Source organism: Dysidea avara, chromosome 2, assembly GCF_963678975.1.
Source record: "Dysidea avara chromosome 2, odDysAvar1.4, whole genome shotgun sequence".
Lineage (NCBI taxonomy): Eukaryota > Metazoa > Porifera > Demospongiae > Dictyoceratida > Dysideidae > Dysidea > Dysidea avara.
Window position 1 is genome coordinate 4679985 of NC_089273.1, and position 21657 is coordinate 4701641.

The window sequence follows — 21657 nt, forward strand, 5'->3', positions numbered from 1 at the left end:
ATGCTGAGGAAGGGTGTCAACTATACTGTCAACCACTTCCTTGCTATCGAAGAACTTACTTGTAATGGCTGCAAGAAGGCTTTCTTTAGCTGGAAAAAAAAGTCAATTGCCTTAACATGAAAGAGGTCATTGTTGTTTAGCATTTCAGAGTAGTCAGTCAGCTGGCAATAGCCAAAATGGTGCAGTTCCCAGCCATCGTCACCAAGAAATATACTTGTGATGTGGTAGCCTAGAGATGTCGTACACTAGGAAGCACTCCGGGATAGAATCCTAGAACAGCACACAGAGGAGTGGGTGAAGAAGCCACTAGTGTATTGTTAGCTGTACAGGTGCAATTCTTTTTACTGCTTTCTTAGGTTACTCTAAATTGTTTTTGCTTTAATTTTAAAGTCAAGGGCTGACTGGACTACAGCTGCAAAGAACTCCTGTGTTTGACCAGCAAGTACCAATGGAAACTATTCTATGTGCTACTGTAGGTATGAATCACTGATTACATACTTCAGCGAATGTACAGTATATCTACTTTATTATAGCTGTTTTCTCAAGGTGTATGTCATGGTGATTGCCAGAGATTCTTGCCACTTGCTTTTCTCCCTTTGGGTGGATCTTAAAAATTGATTCAACCAAGAGATCTGTAGGAAATTGCAGGGGAGGGTTGCTTGTGGTGTACAAATGTAGAAATGGGTGGGGTGAAGTGCTGACTTCTGTATAACAGCATCAGAGGGGTTGGATGGCCTTCAGTCAATGACAGTTGGACTAATTGCAGAAATTGTCATGAATCTGCATCCATGCTGTAGCTGATAGGATTTATGGCATTTATATATGAGGAGGATAGCTTGTGGAGTAACTTCAGAATCCCACCCCCTCTATGGATCATTCATGTCTCGCCTCTCGGACATGATATTTGAGTGGTATCACTGGGATGCAAAAGATCATGGGTGAGATGTCACTTAATATGACACTCATTACAATGACATGCAATACAGTCATGATCAGCTCTGTTAGGCAAAGAGGAGGTGTTTACTGGAGGCAAGAGTGATGGACCCTTCCCACAGTGCCATATTGAAGGCTGTAACTAAAGATGAGTTGGGTCACCGCTGTAGGAGGAGAACAAGGGGAGCTCAGGTGACCTTGCAATGAATTGAAGAATTGCTACCTGCTTTGGTACTGCCACCGATTCTTATGGTGTGCCATTCTTTAGAGAACAGATAGTCACCATCTGGGAAGAAGAAAAGTAGCACATCCAATACATTCCAGATCCCCAGAGGTGAACTTGTAGGGTACATAAACAAAAGTGGAGTGCGACTGCCTTTGTACAGGTGTGCTCATGGTACAAAATACCTTGAATCCTTTCATCTCCACCTAGCAATGTACACAATAGGGATGCGGCGATTATGCTGGCATATTTTCGAGCATAATGGGTATGTGTGGGAATCAGTTATGCTAGCATTTTGAGGTGATTATAAAGCTTTAACTGTAGGAAAATCTGTAGACTGCACATTCCATTAAAAAATCGAGATACTCTAATAGAGCTGTCAGAAACTCTAATAGAACAGTCACTGAATATTATTTACTCTAATAAAGCAGCCAGCTAAAGAATTCAAGACTATTTAAAGCTTAAGCGTCATTGAAAATGGTCTGATACAGCAATAAACTGGCATTATTAGCCAATTATGGTGGCATAATTTTGGGAATAATGGGGAATTCTCCAAAGCATAGTAGGTGATTTTTTAGCACTGCTCAAAAGCATAATGCTCAATTTTTGGAGCATAATAGCCTAATGCCTAGTACACAAAAAATTTTACAATGTTGCTACAACAAGACAATTATTATTGATACGTACATAGATTCATCCCAGGCTCTTCAGCTAGTGATGTACATTTCCAGATGTACTTGTTGGAGGGCCTGTCCGGGTGGAACCATGCTTGCAGACTGGCAGTAGCACAGCAGCCATCCAAGCATGTTAGGATATTCAACCTGGAGCTTGCATGCAAAGGTAGTGCACTACACTGTTACAAACATCATTGTGAGAATGGTGGGTCAACCAACTCAGCTCCACTTTCCATGGTACCAGGCTGCTCCCTCACCACTATACCCCAACTAGCCACAAGGATGGGGAGAATTTAGGAGTGGATTATCTGTTCTGACCAACTGCTTTCCTTCCAAGACCTGTATGAGGGTTTTGTTGACTAGAGCATAGAAAATCCACACATCTAAGAGCGAGAATTATTGTTGATGGTTTGTGAGGGAGCTGAAGAGGAAGAGGATGACTGTAATCACCAACAGGTAGGCTAGTTGCCATGTTACACTAATGTATGTAATAAAATCAGGCTGCCTTTGAAAACACTGATGTGTCCATAAAGTGTTACTGATGTGTCAGGGATTTCTGGTTGGGACAGGGTTAGGCAGTTAGCATGCACAGATGCTGGTGCAACTGAAAGGGATTGCTGTAGCAACTTCTCAAGCAAACCAACTCAAAATCCTTTATGATACCCTGCATGATTATGACAAGAGAGATGTTAAAGCTCATCTCAAAGTTATGCCACAACTTCGAGGTCATTTTTATCACCAAAGAAGAGGAGAGTCAGTCAAGAGCTGTCAGAATGTAAGTAATACATGTATGCAATGCAAAATAATGTGAAGTTTTATATTTTCTGGGAATCCTCCACCGCTTGGCCCAGCAAGTAGTAGGATTGTTGAGGCAATCTTTATCTTGCTGTGTCAGAAGACTCAAAAAGTTAGGAAAGTTACACAGTAATAGTATGAGCAGGTGGAGTGAAACAACAATACCTGTCCAAAACTTGAGAGTTTACAATGCCCTTCGGTCTCGGTTGTTTAACTCTTGGCAGGTGTTGGAGGAGACTAACTTGGCACTCCACCCAGTTAATCAGACTGGTTAGGTAGTTTAAAAATTTTGTCACATGCAGTTCAGGTTTAATGATTGACTCCAACAACATTGCTGATATAATGACAATGTCAGGTGTGAGGAGATTGCATCAAGGATGCAAGGGATAGAAGTACCAAAGCCATCATAAAATGTGACCGGGCCTGCGAAAACAGGGCATGTGGGCACAAACTACATCCCATTGCTCTACAGGTCATATCTCTGTACTGGAAAAGTATATTTCCATTCTGTAACTTGCATCATGATGCCACTTAAATGCTTACTAAGAGGTGAAAATTTCAATGCCATAGCATAATGGTACAAAACATTATGAGTGATGAAAATGTGAAAAAGTAGGCAAAAATCATGTGCCCACATGCCCTATTATCGCAGGCCCGGTCACAAATACTGCCACTAGTCTACTCAATGGAACACATAATTCACAATCTCCTCTTGCTCCTTCTTCATCTGTGCAGCAGTTCTTAGAGCTGGAGGACACATCTAAGGATAGTGGCCACAGTATAGACACAGGCAGTTGCATGAGGCCCCAAATTATTGTGAGCATCAGTCCAAGTGTAACTCCACCAGTGCTCTGTCAGGGTCATAGGCGGCGGAAAGGGGGGGGGGGGGGGGGGGCTAGGGGGCTAAAGCCCCCCCTAGGTCTGCTGAGGGGGGGCTTAGCCCCCCCTCAGAATGATATCACACCGGAATTATCTTTCTTGGAGTGGGGCTGAAAACCGTGATAAAGATCGAGATACTCTAATAGAGCAGTCACTCTAATAAAGTAGTCAGTGTGTAGCGAGCTATGTAAGGATTTTTATGTAGTTTATCAGCTAGAAATGGTAGCTGGTGAGGTGGAAAGCTCTTGTGAGTTGGTTGTGACCTTTTTTTTTTTTTTTTTTTTTTTTTTTTGGTCTCACCTTACTAAACTATAGAAATAAGTCTGGGTCAGCTCAGCGTAGCCCCCCCTCATATCAACTACTTCCTCCGCCGCTGGTCAGGGTACATGTACAACTGCTTCAACTTCAGGCACTGACACCACCAACTGACAAGTATATAATGTAGTTCATCTATATATAAATGTCAAGTGATGTGCATTGTTTAAAGGCAGTGACTGGGCCAATTGTTGGAGAGGAAGTGGAAGTGACACCTTGTATGTGGTATATATTTCAGTATTCTGTTACAGTTCTGTCTTGTAGTAACCTTGCCCAGAAGTGCTGAGTGGTGGCAGAGGAAGAGGCAGGCACAGGCTGCTACTGAATTGAAAGCTATCCCTTCTGCATGGCGCAAACAATATTCCTGCAAGATGTGTGGCCAAAAGATGAGTTGAGTACCAAATTCTAGTTTGACTTTGTTATTACTCCAACTTGATAGTGTAGACAGCAATTTAATGGCATAAAGTACTATCCCAATGTCCCTGGGCAGGTGCCATTAGAGCAGTGGAGGGCTCAAAGGAGGGAGGAATGGCAGCAGAGTCAACAGCAGCAGCAGGGAATCAGCCCCTATTGGCTAGTGTAGAGGTGCCACCATCGCAGTAACTGTTAGTACCGCATGCTGTGCAGCAACCTCCAGTGCTACATGCTGCACAGAGACTGCCAGTACTACCTGCTGTGCAGTGACCACCAATACCACCTGCTATGCAGTAATTACAATTGCCACTTGCTGTACAGTGACTGCCAATACAATTAGTTTTACCTTCTGTGCAATTACAGCCCATGCCACCTGCCATGCAGCAACCTCTACCTGCGGTACAGCGACCACCAGTTCCACCTGCTGTGCACAATTAGCAGTGCTACTTACACAGCAAACTCCAGTACCACTGGTTTTGTAGCAATCACCAGTACCATTTACACAGGAAATGCCAGTGCCATTTAGGCTACCGTACGTATTGCCTAGGCTGCCTACAGTTCCAGTGCCACATCAGCTGCCTACAGTTTGTTTGCTACCTAGCTATGGAATACCCACAGCATAGCAGTCTAGACAACATCCTGCATCACCTCAATGATGCCAGTAGGTAACGGATGTGCTATATTTCCATATGTGACCCAGTCTGCGAAAAAAGGTATTATAGCCTTTCCAATTGTCAAGTGTGACTAATCATAACTCCTCATGTTTTCAACCTATCACCTTCATATTACACCAAGTCATAGTACTATGTTAGGGGTATAAGGGGATCAAATTTCAGTGTGATACCACATTCACAAGTCAAGTTACGGGTTGCCAAGTACATGCAATTGAAAAAGGCTATAAGACCACTTTTCGCAGACTCGGTCACATGTATTACAGTGTGGTATATGTATTTCTCAATGCTGCATCTCTACATTATTTAGCAATTACATGATTTCATCACCAGGTAGATGTGATCCATGCACTAAGTGACTTTATGCACTTATGATCATTAGTGATTTAGTAATTGCATGACTTTGTCACCATGCAGGGCTTGTGGTGGATGTGATCCCTGTACCAAGTGACCTTGTACATAGACCATTCATTTATTTGTACAGTGGTAGGTAAGGAGTACAGGGTCAGCCTCATGGTACTCTCTGTGAGAGTCATTCAGTGTATAGTTTTGCATCTACCACAAGCCCTAAAACTGTAAGTGATGAGGTGGTATGTGCAAGAGGTAGTGTGGCAAACTGGAAATATCATGTAAGGATTTGCTGCATTATGTTTAGCTTGCCTATCATTTTATTCTTGCATATATCTTGCAGATAGTTCTCACTTGAATGGCTGCAGTTACCTCAAAGTATACATGGAAGAATATTAAGCAATAATATCAGCACACAATGGTACTTGCTTTTGTCAACATAAAAGAGCAGGCAACAGTGAAGAGCTATCATAAAGAAGTAATTATAATTATATTGCAAATTTGAATTTTTCATATGCCTACAGGTCCTTCTCCCCCACTACTTGGATTGCTGAGGCTGTAACCAATGAATTTACAGCTGCTACAACTAAATTAGCCACTGTATGAATGTGCACTTTATCATGTGGTGCACTTTATCATGTGCTGCACTTTATTGTATTGATGATGTGTGCATTACATCTGCTGCTGCTATGTACTGCTGCTTTTATAACTTACATTACTGCTTTACCTACTCCAAATCGCTGTTGTACACATGCGGGTTCCTACTGCTGCCGCTGCTATCATTACTCTGTGTGGCAGCTTTACCTACCCCACATAGGTGTTGTACCTGTGTGGGCTTCCACTGCGGCTGCTATGATTGCCTCGTTGCTTATCCAACATAGCTGTTGTACACATGTGGGCTCCCGCACTTCTGCTGCTGCAACTAGTACTTTGCATGATTGCTTTACCTACCTCACATAGCTGTTGTACACTTGTGAGTTCCCAGCGCAGCTGCTATCATTGCTCTGTATGCCTGTTTTACCTATCCTGTATATGTGCGAAAAGGGGTATTATAGCTTTTTCAATTGCATGTACTTGGCTACCTATACGTTCATTTGTGAATATGGTAATACCTTGAAATGTGGTCACATTATACCACTAACATAGCACTGTTATTGACAGTAGCATGATGTAATTTGAAGGTGATAGGACAGAAACATGAGTTACTCAAAGTTTGGAATCTGAAAAGGCTATAAGACCCCTTTTTGCAGATCCGGTGACATAATTATGTTGTTGTACTGTACATATGTGGGACTGGATTTTGAAAAATCACAGGTATGAATGCATTGTTGATTCACAGAAAAATATGTTTAATATTTTAAAGCAATGTTACCTTGGCTGCTGATAGTATGCATATGGATTTTTCACCTCACATAGAGCAATTTGTAACCTTTAAGGGTATCTAGTGGCCAAGGTACTCCTTGTATATAGAGTTTCTTGCTATTTTAGATTGGTTTCAGTGTACAATATAAGGGAAAATTATTGCTCGGACAGAATGGCTAATCAAAAGTTAATTTGATTGGACATTTCTGAAATTGCATGGCCATAAAACAGAGGTGGTGTGCCACCCCCCCAGTGCGAAGCACAAGCCTTCTGGGGGTATGCCCTCCCCCCACCCCCAGGAAATTTTTGAAAAAGGGTCACTCTGAGATTGAATCTGAGACCACTTTCAGCTACTTATCATTGAACTTTATAAAACAAAGCTATGAATCAATGTATTGTACAACCAGTTTGTAGACTTCGCTGGGCTAGATGCTTTGTTACAAGTGGCGTTGAGTCAACAGATGTACAGATTGAATTATAACTATCCAACTAGCTATTGTTAAAGCTTCTCTTGTGAATTGCAACTTACTCTCAAACTAGCCGTGTGCAGAACACTTTTATCACCTGCCTTTCATTCCACTCTCTCCAGCCAGTGCATTCTCTACACATTCTAACCACAAAATGGCCATCTTATACTTAATATCGTACCTCCACTTTGCTAATATTACTTTCTTTCCTTCTCCTTGAAAGCGCCACTCGTGTAGTCAGTGTAGTGATCGCTTCTTCACAACATCGACTGTAACCCACAATCGATAATTGGCCATGGGTAAGCACAAGGTGCAGTGCTCTAGCTTACGCATGCGCATCGACTCGATGCTTCGACGGGATGTACAATATATTTCTGACAATGTACTTGTATTATCAGATATATTATAGCTACTTCATGTACATCTGTCAGCAACTGTAAAGGGTAGAGTTTATTCAAGGACTATCCCATCTCAGAGTTTATTCAAGGACTATCCCATCTCAGAGTTTATTCAAGGACTATCCCATCTCATTTGGCGTCATGTCACTTCTCCAAGATAAAAATTGTATGTGCGTAATATTTACATTCACAATTGTGTTTTTATTTCTTACAAGGTATATAGCTACTAACTTTAGAAGAGTTTATTGCGGACCTTCAGCAGAGGATAGCTAGACAGACAGTGCTTTTTAGTGCATTTAGCTTATGAAGGTAGGAATTCCAGTATCCAAGCATTTTTCAAAATTTAGAAATCCCATAGATTGATCAATAGGAACCCACAGAATATGCCAGAATAATTTTGCAAATAATAAGTGGTAGAATCAGAATAATACTGTAGGACGATTTTCAGAAATAAGTAGAATTCATGAAGTGACTTGCGAAACAATTATAAAATTCTCTTGGAGAAATCCCTCAAACCCTGCTAGCATAAAACTGGAATAAAAGATCGAGATACTCTAATAGAACATTCACCTTCCCTAATAAAGCAGTCACCCAAATGTAAAGTGACTATTCTATTAGAGTATCTCAATATAATTATTTTATGTTTGCTAGTAATTACCTATACAGTTGTAGAAGAAAACAGAGGCAATTAACTGTATTTCAAGGATCGCTCCAGGGAATAATTTCAGGAGTTATAGGTAAAGAAATAAATTGCTAAAATAACAATAGGGAGACTTAAAAGTATATTCCACAGGTCCGTATTTCTTAACTAAACTGTTAAACAAAATAACAATTACTCCATAATATTATGTAAATGAAACTTAATTTTGTCCATAAACTAAACACCACTGAAATATTAGTAATTTGCATGCGTTGCTATCAAGTAAATTTTTCAATCTTTTAAAATTAAAACTGTGTATGCAGAAACTTAATAATAATTGTATTGTCAGATATAGAAGGCACTAATGTTTACTTTAAACTGCATAGTTCCAAGGATTAGTTAACACAACCATTTTCTGATGATTGTGTTACCAACTTAAAAGCCACTTAATGTCAGAAAATAGTAACATGAATGAAGCCACGAATCAACCTTAAGTGCTGTTGCATCATTGTGATACATCTACATCAGTTGTTTACCTTCATAAGCTGCTATATTTTAATCTTTTCCTAACTTGAGATAGCCACTTGCCCATTGCCTACATGTACACACATTTTATTGAAAAGTGTGCATTGGTTGGCTATATATAGAACATATGTGCTCACCACAAAGCATACAAAGACATCACTGAGATCCAACAAACCCTAAAATTAACATGTCAATACTTTCAGTACATGTGTGTACAGACTTGCAACTACATGTAGAAGCTGCTGCAATTTCAGGTTGATACATGGCCTCATAGTAAATGTACTGTATGGGGAACACTGTAAAAAAAGTAAGTTTACCATTTTCATTTGAAACGCTGTACATGCCAAAGTATAGCCAATCCCAACCCATATACTTTATTGAGCATAATATAAAGACCATTTTTCCAAGACTGGAATACTTAATGCAGGCTACTATATAACATAACTATCACAAGGAGGATAACAATTACGTGGAGGTTGTGGCACCCTTTGACTTCATTACTACATCAAAAGAAGTAGACATATATAGGCTTTCTCAAGTGACTTGCACCCATAACAATCTAATACAGCAGACATAACTAGATGGTTAGCATAACTCTCTGTATAATCTTAATACTTTATGATATTAATTTTTGATATAAGCAAAATAATGTATGACCATAGCACAGTGGCATAAAAATTATAGGAGATGAAAGTTAGAAAATGTAGGCAAATTTTATGTGCCCATATGCTCTGTTTTCTCAGGTCCAGTTACTAGAGGTGAACATGAATTCACTCCCTGTTGCACTGGAACAAGCATGTTTACATATTCTAAACATGTTTGCACACCTGAATCATGTATACTAAAATTAATGTATGGGGTATTTGTAAAGCCTCACAACTCATATCAAAGTGCTTTTTTATGAACAGTTCTAGCATTTTGAAGGCTTCACAGTACTACTAAATGCTTGGGAAGCTGGGACATGTAACAAGAATTAATGAGGGCCCAAGTGATCACGAACCAACTATGAACACAGTAACAACCCATATCCTCTAACATAAGCCAGACAAACTAAATTCACTGCTGGCAGATACTCATAGATTGGTGGATAAAATGTCTTGTATAGCCATCAGACCATTTTTATCTTCTTTTGTGCATTAGCGGTGAATTTCTCTAAGGAAAACAATGAGGTTTGGTTATTTTATGCAACAATAAGTATTAATGTGTTATGCAAAATTAAATTAAATGTGACTGTGTCCTTGTACATAATAGACTATAACCATTGTACAATAGTTATATACTGACATCTGCAAGGTACACTGAATAAAAAATATGGTCAAAATTATGTACATATATATTATGAAATTGATATTACAACCATGTATTGCAAATGAGAAGAAAAAGAGTATCTAGCTATGTACATCATTATAATAAAGCTATACAGTAAATAACAGCTAAAAACTAACAACAGTTAATGTGAAAGTTTCAAACAAAATGCATTTCTGAGTTGACGTTTTGGTTTTGGGATTAGAATATACAACCAGCTGATCTGATTTCATTTCAATAAACATTAGTGGTTGCCACTTTGAATTCAAATAAATTCCATGTGTCTTTTTTATTTGATTATTTGGAATAATGTGAGTGCATCTTCTATACCACCAGCCACCACCAGCACCAACACTGTCCGTAGCACAATTCTTACTCCAAAGCATCGTTATCTTGATCTTTAGTTGTAAAATGCATACCATTTATAATGAGAACCTGTCATTGGATCAGCTGAAATGATACCTTCAAATCCAGATACCTTTAGTCTGTACTTAGTGTTAGCTGATTCAACTGCAAATGTTTTGTATGATGCATACGACTTGATCCCATCAGTGAAAGTAAAGTCAATACGTAACTCCCATAGTCCCAGACTGGTCAAGCAGTGGATAGTACGTACTCCGTACCTAAATTCTCCTGTCAAGCTACCAAATCCATCTTCATAGTCTACCCATGGCCTATTAAAATCAACACTTCCATCAATTCTCCTTTGAATAACAATCCATCCTCCTCCATCAGTAGTAGCATCACAGAATGCTTCAGCTACCAGTTCACGATCACCACAGAAATTAGTAATGTTGTAAACTCGAGAAGTGACGGTTTTAGTAAACTGGAATTCATTGCTTCTAACCTCACAGCAACTGCCATGTACTGATGATATTATAGGAAACCCATCAGTTGTAGCAGAAATTATTGATAAGAGGTTATTATGGCAGCTACAGTTGTAGTAAGCATCTCATCACTTTGAACAGGCAACTTCTATAGTGTATTTTAAGCAGTGCTTCCTTTTATACTATCTAGCGTTCCTTATGTGGACACTTATTGGTATCATTTGTTGCTGTCTATATTTAGTAGCACTTGAATTTTACCTTATATGACATAAAATCAACTGTTTTCTTACTATTGTTAGAACAAAAAAGTCCCTAGCAAAGGTATAGTATATTCATTACTATTTTTAATTTCATTTGGAAGGATTCTGTTTTGTGTACATAACCTCTATCATGTCTGGACTCGTGAGGTACAATTTGCATTAGCCCACATTCCATCAAAGTAAAGTGAATAAGCCACACACACAGTAGTTGCATGTGATGTGCTGTAGGCATGTTATAAAGAGATCATCGTTATTATGTGACTGATGTCTGACAAAACCAGTTTTCCATTATGGCATAGTTTCATTAATCATAACACATTGTAGTAACTTGAAACTTGGTGAGCCTAAAACTGTTGCGCAGCACTAAAGTGCAGGAAGATATCGAGTAGACTCATTAAAAGTAATGTTATTGGAACTTACTGTATGAGCTGTCAAAGTTTTGATACACTGTATCTGGAAGGGCTATAAGACTGGTACAATATCACATGTTATGCTCATCAATATTTAAAAATCCAGCTTCCTTTTCCTGCTATTATTTTTTGTCTGTTTTTTATGTAGTATCATACTGTAATATATAGATAGAATTTAGCTATTCAGCATATGGCATAGCTATAATATGCACTGGTAAGACAGGCAAGCCATTTTAGATTAGTAATTCTGTGAATGTTATCCAACTAGGGACCTGAGAGAAGGCTTAAATCCAGTGAATACAATCCCTAAAACATGTAACTAAAACGTGAATATTGCTAACAATTGCAAGTAAGTACTCTGAATAGCTATCCAATATACAAATTATATTTATTCTTATTTAGGATTGTAGATCTTGGTCTCATGTCTGCGTAATTGTTCATATTGGAATTTCCAGCAACAGTCAGTGAATGGAGTATCTATATTACTGTATTCTCTTCATTAATGAGCAGCTGCTACTTCATGTACATCTGTCAGCAACTGTAAAGGGTAGAGTTTGTCCAAGGACTATTCCATCTCATTTGGCTTCATGTCATTTCTCCAATGTAAAAAATTGTATGTGCATAATATTAACATTGTACAATTGTGTTTTTATTTCTTACAAGGTACACACTAACTTTAGAAAAGTTTATTGCAGACCCTTCAGCAAAGGATAGCTAGACAGACAGTGCTTTTCAGTGCACTTAGCTTATGATGGTAGGCATTCCAGTATCCAAGCATTTTTCAAGATTTAAAAATCCCCATAGATTGATCAATAGGATTAACCCACAGAATATGCCAGAATAATTTTGCAAAATAATAAGTGGTAGAATCAGAATAATACTGTAGGACGATTTTCAGAAATAATTAAAATTCATGAAGTGAACTTGCAAAACAATTATAAAATTCTCTTGGAGAAATCCCTCAAACACTGCTAGCATAAAACTGGAATAAAAGATCGAGATACTCTAATAGAACATTCACCCTACCCTAATAAAGCAGTCACCCAAATGTAAAGTGACTGCTCTATTAGAGCATCTCAATATAATTATTTTATGTTTGCTAGTAATTACCTCTACAGTTGTAGAAGAAAACAGATGCTATTAGCTGTATTTAAAGGATCACCCCAGAGAATTATTTCAGGAAGAAACAAATTGCTAAAAGGAATAATAGGGAGACTTAAAAAGCATATTCCACGGGTCCATATTTCTCAAATAAACTGTTAAACAAAATAACATAATTACTCCATAATAATATGTGAATGAAACTTAATTTTGTCCATAAACTAATCACCACTGAAATATTAGTAATTTGCATGTGTTGTTGTCAAGTAAGTTTTTCAATCTTTTAAAATTAAAACTTGTTGCAATTGTGTATGCAGAAACTTAAAAATATAATTGTATTGTGGGATGGAAGGCACTAATGCTTACTTTAAACTGCATAGTTACTTTGCTAGATATATTAAATACAAACTTCTAACTAGCTTAACTACCAAACTAAGTACTTTAACTACAAAACTAGCTACCTTAACTACAAAACAATCTTGCTTGGATTAGTGATTTTCAGCTACACAACCATTTTTTGATGGTTGTGTTACCAAGTCAAAAGCCACTAACAATTTCAGAATACAGTGACATTAATGCTAATGAAACCACAAATCCACCTTAGATGCTGTTGCATCATTGTGATACCTCTACATCTGTTGTTTGCTTTTATAAGCTGCTAGATTTTAATCTTTTTTCCTTACTTGATATAGCCGCTTGCGGCCTTGCTCATGGTCTACTGATATATAGAATATATTTGCTCATCACAAAGCATGCAAAGAGATAACTGAGATCCAACCAACCCTAAAACTAATATGTCAGGTCTTTTATTAGATGTACAAACTTGCAACTAGAAGTTGCTGCTATTTCAAGACAGTCCAAGTTACTTTCTAGATGGCCTCATAGTAAATGTATGGGTAGCACTGTAAAAAGTAAGTTTACTATTTTCATTTGAAACACTGTACATGCCAAAGTATAGTCAATCCCAACCTGAATATACTTTATTGAGTATAATGTAAAGACCATTTTTCCAAGACCGGAATACTTAATGAAGGCTACTAACATAACTATCACAACGAGGATAACAATTAAGAGGAGAGTGTGACACCCTTTGACTTCATTACTACATCAAAAGTAGTGGACATATATAGGCTTCTCAAGTGAATTGTACCCATAACAGTCTAATACAGCAACATAGCTAGATGGTTAGAATAACTTCCTGTATAATTTATTGGTATGAATGGGATACTATATCTGAATGTTGTGGCAGATACATTCTGTGTACAAAAACCTTATCCAAACTTTTCACTAAAAATCTGGTAGAAATTATTATGTGATTTGAATCATTTGATTTGGGAAAGTGATATTACCACCTTTATAAAAACCTATCAGGAGAAGCAATGAATTAAAGGCATACTCAGGGCTATAATTGCAATGAAACATCTTTGTACATAATTAAAACAATGGCCATAGTTGGCTATAACTTATCAATATCACCTGATTACTAATGCTGAAATACCAAGCTAGCTAACCTGGAGACAAAAGTTTGAACCAAACTCAGCAAAATTGAATAGATGCAGACTGCAGAACAATCAAGAATTCTTTTTGTTTTCCAAAGTCTAATAACTTAACACTGCCATGTGGGTTAAATTTAAAAGAGACATTGATTAGCCACAAATTTCATGTAGTTGGTAACATTTGTGTGGTACAACCACTAATCATGACAATAATGTATAAGCAACAGTTTAAATTAAGTTTCTAGCTATAATGCTCTAAATAAATTGCAAGCAATAGAGTGTAGTGACATAGCCAGAATTTCATTACCAACATCTATTTGATTAATTTTACTACTAAAACAACCCCACTCTAGATCCATTAAATCTATTGAAATCAACAGTTAGTTCACCACAGAAATAACGATACAACATTAATATTACTAAGGTTATGATAAAGAGTCTGGTAAAAACACTGAGATACCGGAAAGAGAATAACAGGACTTTAAAAGAAAAGGTATCCACCAAAAAAGAGAAAATCTGTTGGTCCTTTGTCTGGTTCTGTACCAGCGATGATCCCTTCAGATGTTCCTGGGATGAGTACATAAAATAATTGTTATTACTGTAACTCAAAAACATAACTTGTGTAAATACCATGCTGACATTGAAGGCATGCACTGACCAGGATGGCAAGCCTATGATGTGTTCCATGGCTGAATGTTAAGTGTAATTGAAGGAACTAAACCTACTAGTTCTGTTGTGTCCCCTGTTTTTGTTATTTGCTGCACTGCTAGGTTTTGTAAAGGATTATAAAATTAAAATGTATACGTGTTTAATTCATTTACTATACCTACAGGTATGGGGCACTGCTTGCTAATCTGCTGGACAACATCACACTCATTGTACCTTTGATCTAACACAGTGATAATACTGTACTTTGTAACCACCTCGATTTTGCCACCAGTAATTTCCTTATCTATGTAGTGAAATAAGTATAAGCATACAATACATGCAACAATAGTTAGGGTCATAAAATGGTGATTAGAGCTCTAGCCCATTGACGTGTTGCGATCTAAGGTGTGAAGTTGCTTTGGCTTTGTATTTCACAATAATTATTTAAGAGGGAAAATATATTAAGCATTCTACACCTGTATTACAAAAACCTCTCCAAACAGAATAACTCATCACAGCAAATGTATGTTATGTACTTTTACCTACTAACTCACCTAATTAATATATGACAATACTTTATGTAACCTTTACTAGTGTTAGCTTTATTAATTTTATAGTTTTGTTTGTACATGTGTATTGTTTTCATATTCTGTGAAGCACCCTTATTCATGTCTGAAGCCTTATGGTGAGACCACATACACTCCTTCTGTATATAGGTCTGTTCTGATTTAAATATACAATGATCCCCTGGTTCTCTTGAGCAGCTCCTGTCCCAGTAGCACTAGTGTCTACATTGAGGTGAAACTGTTTAGCAGAAGGTGTGAAGTCAGGATGCTTTAAAATTGGGGCTTGGGTGAGAGCACCTTTATTAATAAGACTGCTAAAGGCTGACTGACAAGAAGGACCCTACTCTAGGTTATGAAGGAGCTGTGATGTCTTCAAAACATGAAATATAGCATCTACTGTACAATAGGATGCTAGTCCCAGGAAACTTTGAAGAGCTGATGGATCAATTGTTATCAGGCTTCTGGTTGCAACCCTTCAGATGAGAAGTGGGAGCATGCTGAGCCCATAACCTTAAGATTGATGGATACTAGGAATCATCTTTTGCTATTATTAGTAATGGTTAGATATTATTTACAAGCACGTGCAGTCTACCAAAAGCAAAAATAATGCACAATTTAGTTGAATGTCCTATACTCAGGATATATAGCTACTCACTGAAATATTCATGACTACCACTGATCCCTACAACTCTTGATCAATGCAGACTACTTAAAAACACTAATTTAGATCTTTGTGCTTTACAAAAAAATTTAGTCCTGAAAGGTATACAATACCTAAAGTTCTAGGACCCAATGTTTTTACTAAGTCAGTTGTTTCGGTTGACTCTACAGTAAGTTGTTATGTTAGCATTTTCATATTGTGTTTCTGGGTACATATCATCACATGATTGCAGTTTGTGGTAAATAAATGTGTGAGAATGTGTAAACAATATCAATAGTATGTTGAAAGTGATAATGTGCTATACAAGCCAGATAATTACATTGGTCAAGCAGGGAGTTTTTACTATAAATGTAGTAACAATAATGTCCTAATAAGGATTTAAGGTAAACATTACATCAAAAGTATTGCATCATTAAATCAAAGACTATAAAAGCAATTGTACTTATTCCATTTCATCTGCTAACAATTGATGGGCTGTTATAAAATGGAAGCAATGTTTGTTATTTCTGTTCTGCTTTTGTTTGGAGTAGCAACATCAAACAACAATCAACCATCAGTTGTCCATGGCTGTGTAGTGCAAGATAGTCATGCTATTGAGAACTGCTGTAACCTGGGATACCGGTATTCAAAGTTCGGCTTTGTCTTTTACAAGCCTAATGTTTACACTATTAAGAATTTTTGTGGAAATTGCCAATCTGTTCAAAAAGGTTATTGTGACACTAATACTGCTGGAGGTGGGTGGCTGGTTATCCAGAGAAGACAAGATGGAAGTGTTGACTTTAACAGAGACTGGGTAGAATATGAAGATGGATTTGGTAGCCTGACTGGAGAATTTTGGTTTGGTCTTCGTGCCATCCATTGTCTTACTAATCAAGGACAGTGGGAGCTACGTATTGACTATACACTTACTAATGGAACAAAAGGTTATCTATCATACAGTAACTTCAGAGTAGGACCAGCCACTGAACAGTATCCATTAACCATATCAGGATTTGATGGAGTTACTACTGAGCCTTTCTATATCACTCCAACACATATTCACTGGTCTTTGAATCAGATGAAGTTCACCACTAGAGATAGAGACAATGATAGGTGGGGTGCTCATTGTGCTCTAGATCATGTTGACAAATCTGGAGGATGGTGGTACAATCACTGCTCACGAATACGTCTCAACCATCAGTACAACAACAAGTACACCATATACTTAAATGGTCAGTGGTATGCTCTGTCATTTGCTGAAATGAAAATAAGGCCAAAAAGTTGCATGATTAAACTTTGAATTGAAAAGTAGTGGTGATGTTTGTGATTTTACTGATTATTCTATAGTTAGTTGTTAATTTTGATAGTGTTGTAATTATATCAAATACACTGACTTGTACCCACATTATTGTAATTAAACTAGTGTGTTTAATAGTGTGTTGATACAGACACAGTATTGTAGACTAGTAGTACACTATTGTGAGGTGTGCATATGTTATTACATTTAGGGATATACAGTAGTGCTAAGTTGCGAGTCCTGCTGAATAACAGGATCTTAAGGGACATAAAAGTTGAGACTTCGATTCCTACTGATTAATTATATAAACTGGGTGTTCTGTTATATTTTCAAATTTTGACGCATTCATAATATGCATGACACAATTTCTATATTCCTAGTTGCAGAACTACACATTAGATATACATATTTGCAATTTTGTGAATCATGTTTCAGATAAGTGTTAAAGTTCAAATTTTGATGCTTGAATGCTATTAAAAATTTAGATAATTATTAAAAATATATATCTTTCACACACATCAGTTATTTTTTATCAACTAATGGTAAAGTTTACTAGCACTGTTAATGTGATTGAGTACGGGTATTGTAAGTCCCCCAAAAATGTAACAACAATGGGCAGTAAATAGAACATCACATGTGCAGCACTGTGTGCTCAACATGTTGGCAGTAATTATAATTCATGGGAGAAATTTTACTTTGAGGAACATGAATATGCACAATACCTTTTTAGAACAAAACAAACTGTCATCTTGAATAATAGAATCTATGGGGTAGCTATCCAAATGCAGCATACTGTGAGAGCAAGCAGAAAATTAGTTCAAGACAACTAAGCATCTCAGACAAGATGAGAGTACCCCACACATAACTGACATGATACAGTAAATCATGATACATAGAGCCAAATTAGTCACTTGTTTCAATGATGTTCTAATTTGCATATAGTGTACATATAGCAGCTATAGCCAAAATTTGAAAGGTTATTTCCAGACTGATAGCAAGTCACAAATCCAGAAATCTCCCAGCTGCTGACACACTGTGAACATGTAAATGATTTAAAATTTACTATACATATTTATGCATAGATGTTACTAATAAATCTGTGGTAATAAGATACTATCAACATGTAAATTATAGTGCAGCATTTAAAATTCAACATTTATCAAGTTTAAACAATATTCTTAATTCTACACTTAATATACCTTTTACTGATTTATATAAAAAAAATTGTTTTGTTATTATCACTATGACTGTTGTATTAATTCAAGTAGTTTACTGTTCTATTAGAGAATCTCTATCATCTGTAATCATAAACATTTTCTGCTTTATACAAGAAGGCTCAGTCAGTGCTGCATATCAGTGGTGTCAGGCCTGGCTCACTTCTTACAGTTACAACTGGTTAGTCAAACACATATACATGCTATACTAAAGGGTATCTACAAATTTCTAAGGATTGATTACTTTCAGTGAGTGCAGAAATGAGTTGCTCTATGTAGTGTGCAGTAGTCATTGGAACCTGATACCATCGGAAGTGGTTAAAGGTATCTGCACTAAGCAATACAGAGTTACAGTAACTTGTACAGGCCTACGTATATATACTTGCCGTGGATATGTACATCTACTTTACGATATAATCAATAAATACCTGTCTTTATCATCGCCAACATCTATTAGATAAACAGCCCACTCTAGTAGATCTGTTTAATTCCATTGAGATCAATCATTATTGTTACAGATTGTCTCTTTTTGGTGAATATTATTATTTCTTAATAATATGAACAAAATGAATCCTAATTCTATTTTGCGCTCTCCTATATATGTATGTCCCAATGTTTCACTCAACTCTTACAGTATCACAACTTTAGTAATGCTGAGTTGTAATTTTGCTTGTGTATTTGTTTTTGCAACCTGGAAAGCAACCTTATTCAATTCTTAAGCATATTAATAGTAGTAAAACCCTGTCTTTGCAAATCAAATAATAAATAAATGTATATAGCTTCCTTAACATGTTTCTATGGATTCAATGTGGGTTTCCCATGCTAGCTACGCTGCACTATTCTTGTCTGTTCTTCATAACTTAGTTCTGCCAAACAATCAGGTGTTCCTCTACAAGTTCAAATTTTAGCCACATGCTAAAGAAACAAGGAGACGTTTTCTAAGATAGTGTCATGATTAATAATATTATTATGGTATTTTAAATGTTGCAAAAGGGGTATCAATTCAATACACATTCAATGTAATTAATTATCAATGATTTCTGATTGTTCAGAAATATAAACTGAGACAAGCTTTTGGCTTCAAAATTGGTCAGAAGTGAGAAACACTGAGATACTTTTAAATCAAATAATTACAAAACTTCAGGTTTGTATATCTTTCTAATAATATTGCTTTCTCAATCCAGTTATACAACTACAGGTATACTGTATTGTAGTATCATAATAATGTGACTGGGTCTGAGAAATCCAGTCTTAACACCTTTCTGATCACGGGACTTTAATGATGCATGTACAACTTCACATTGAAATTGCTTACCATACAGCTTGAAACATTTACAGATAAATTGCTATGATGTATGCTCCACTTCGTATTGTAGCTATCATTTTAATAAACCACACAAAATAAAGGAAATTTGATGTCTGGAAAAGGTTGCATAACTACGTAGTTTATGTAGAGCCAGTCACATATATAATTGTAGTTACACTCTACAGTACATAGTATTCATTACAACAAGAAATATCATAATGAGTTACCAATCCAAACTATTTCTTTACATTGCAATGAAATAGAGAACGTATGGTAGTGGAGAGCCATGTGTTGTATTGATCCTGTCTGAAATGTAACTGTTTGATTACTTCCATAATCAGCCTCAGACATTGCAAAGTTGACTACCAGAGCCAATGAGTTAGGTATTGAACTGTTTGATGATGATAACCTATCACTCAGGCTGAATAATATTCAAAAAAGCTAATCCTACTTATTACTGAATAGTCCGTATAGCCATGTACCAACACCGGCTAGGGGCAGATTCCAAAATGCCTCATGGAACAGAACAATGGTTTGTGCACAACAGCTATACTGTATAAGCCTATAAACATGACTGAATCCTTCAACAATTAGTTGGATGGCTGTAGCCAGCTACCAGATCACTCTTGGAAATGTTTAAAATCTCTTTGTAAGTTTCATTTAGCACGTAGCTTCAACAACTACCAATGTTAACCAACTAACTGACCAAGAGATCACATGGTGTGTTACAGTGATTATAATGAATCATCAAATTTTAGTTTAAAACTGTAAATTATTTGTTGTTGGTACATGAATATGTTTATAACTTCCCCACTACCACAGTTATGGAATGTAAACAGTATTATACCATATATGATAAGTGATTGGTCATGTTGCTATTATTAGATTTGTTGATGTTAGCAATGATGAGTCATGTGTGAGAAAGTACTTTCAGTGGTATATTTGTAATACAACAAATGCAAGTCAGCAATGAACTATACGTAAATTACTACATAAGCACAAGCAAAGCAGTATAAAAGAGCAGCACAGTTGTAATGTGATCAGTCTACAATGACGAATACTATCACTAATTCAATAGCAGTAATAGTAATTAACTGCTATAGGAATAGTACTGGTTGATGGAGAATGTCAAACTAATGGTGATCCCATTGAAAGTTGCTGTTGTCTTGGCTACAATAATACTCATTTCAACACAAAGAGTCCAGGAGTCTACACTATTGGTAATTTTGGTGGGGTGAAGTGTTCCAACACTAGAGTATACTGTGATACTAGTAATACTACCTCAGGAGGAGGAGGATGGTTAGTAATTCAGAGAAGAAAAGATGGAAGTGTTGACTTTGACAGAGACTGGGTAGATTATGAAAATGGATTTGGTAGTCTGACTGGAGAATTTTGGTTTGGATTGCGTGGAATGCATACTATTACCCTTCAAGGACAGTGGGAGCTACGTATTGACTATACTTTTACTAATGGAACAAAAGGTTATCTATCATACAGTAACTTTAGAGTAGGACCAGCCACTGAACAGTATCCATTAACCATATCAGGATTTGATGGAGCTACAACTGATCCATTTTACATCATTGACCATTAGTGTTGTTTTAGTACAGCAAATTCATTTTGGTTTAGTTCTAGTTCTAGTACTCCAATTCTGTCATAGTTTTAGTTAGTTTTAGTTCTAGTACCCCAATTCCACTAAAGTTTTAGTTAGTATTAGTTCTGGTACCCCATATTTCTGTAATTTAGTTAGTATTAGTTTCATTTTAGTTAGTGTTAGTTTTAGTGTTAGATATCTTCGCATATACTAACCTTGGTAGCACCCCCTAGACTTACAGAAACTTTAGATTTGGTGTTTTGATGTTCAGCACTATTTCCACTTACCATTGTGCACAAATGAACAAAAGCTCTAATATAACTGAGCTTAAATAACCTAAATAGGCAAA

At 36.7% G+C, this 21657-nt stretch overlaps 2 protein-coding genes and 3 long non-coding RNA genes across 5 annotated transcripts; 4 read left to right on the forward strand and 1 right to left on the reverse strand.

The window, feature by feature from the left end:
- The first annotated feature begins 814 nt into the window (after nucleotides 1-814).
- LOC136242554 (uncharacterized) lies at nucleotides 815-2926 on the forward strand. The gene is made up of 3 exons (XR_010694560.1): nucleotides 815-938; nucleotides 987-2286; nucleotides 2331-2926. It is a non-coding gene; the product is annotated as an uncharacterized lncRNA (long non-coding RNA).
- An 899-nt stretch (nucleotides 2927-3825) lies between these two features.
- On the forward strand, nucleotides 3826-4208 carry LOC136242561 (uncharacterized). Its single transcript, XR_010694561.1, has 3 exons — nucleotides 3826-3936; nucleotides 3992-4037; nucleotides 4084-4208. It is a non-coding gene; the product is annotated as an uncharacterized lncRNA (long non-coding RNA).
- Nucleotides 4209-4292: 84 nt separating this feature from the next.
- LOC136242566 (uncharacterized) lies at nucleotides 4293-5980 on the forward strand. Its single transcript, XR_010694562.1, has 3 exons — nucleotides 4293-5533; nucleotides 5596-5730; nucleotides 5777-5980. It is a non-coding gene; the product is annotated as an uncharacterized lncRNA (long non-coding RNA).
- Nucleotides 5981-9358: 3378 nt separating this feature from the next.
- Nucleotides 9359-15077, reverse strand: LOC136246363 (fibroleukin-like). The gene is made up of 4 exons (XM_066037755.1): nucleotides 15074-15077; nucleotides 14926-14995; nucleotides 10412-10881; nucleotides 9359-9429 (listed from the first exon to the last, which is right to left on the reverse strand). Exons 1-4 carry the CDS (start codon nucleotides 15075-15077, stop codon nucleotides 9359-9361), a joined length of 615 nt encoding a protein of 204 aa, XP_065893827.1.
- A 1325-nt stretch (nucleotides 15078-16402) lies between these two features.
- On the forward strand, nucleotides 16403-21308 carry LOC136246364 (uncharacterized). The gene is made up of 2 exons (XM_066037756.1): nucleotides 16403-17129; nucleotides 20818-21308. The coding sequence occupies exons 1-2, from the start codon at nucleotides 16403-16405 to the stop codon at nucleotides 21306-21308; spliced, it is 1218 nt and encodes a 405-aa protein (XP_065893828.1).
- Nucleotides 21309-21657: the final 349 nt, after the last annotated feature.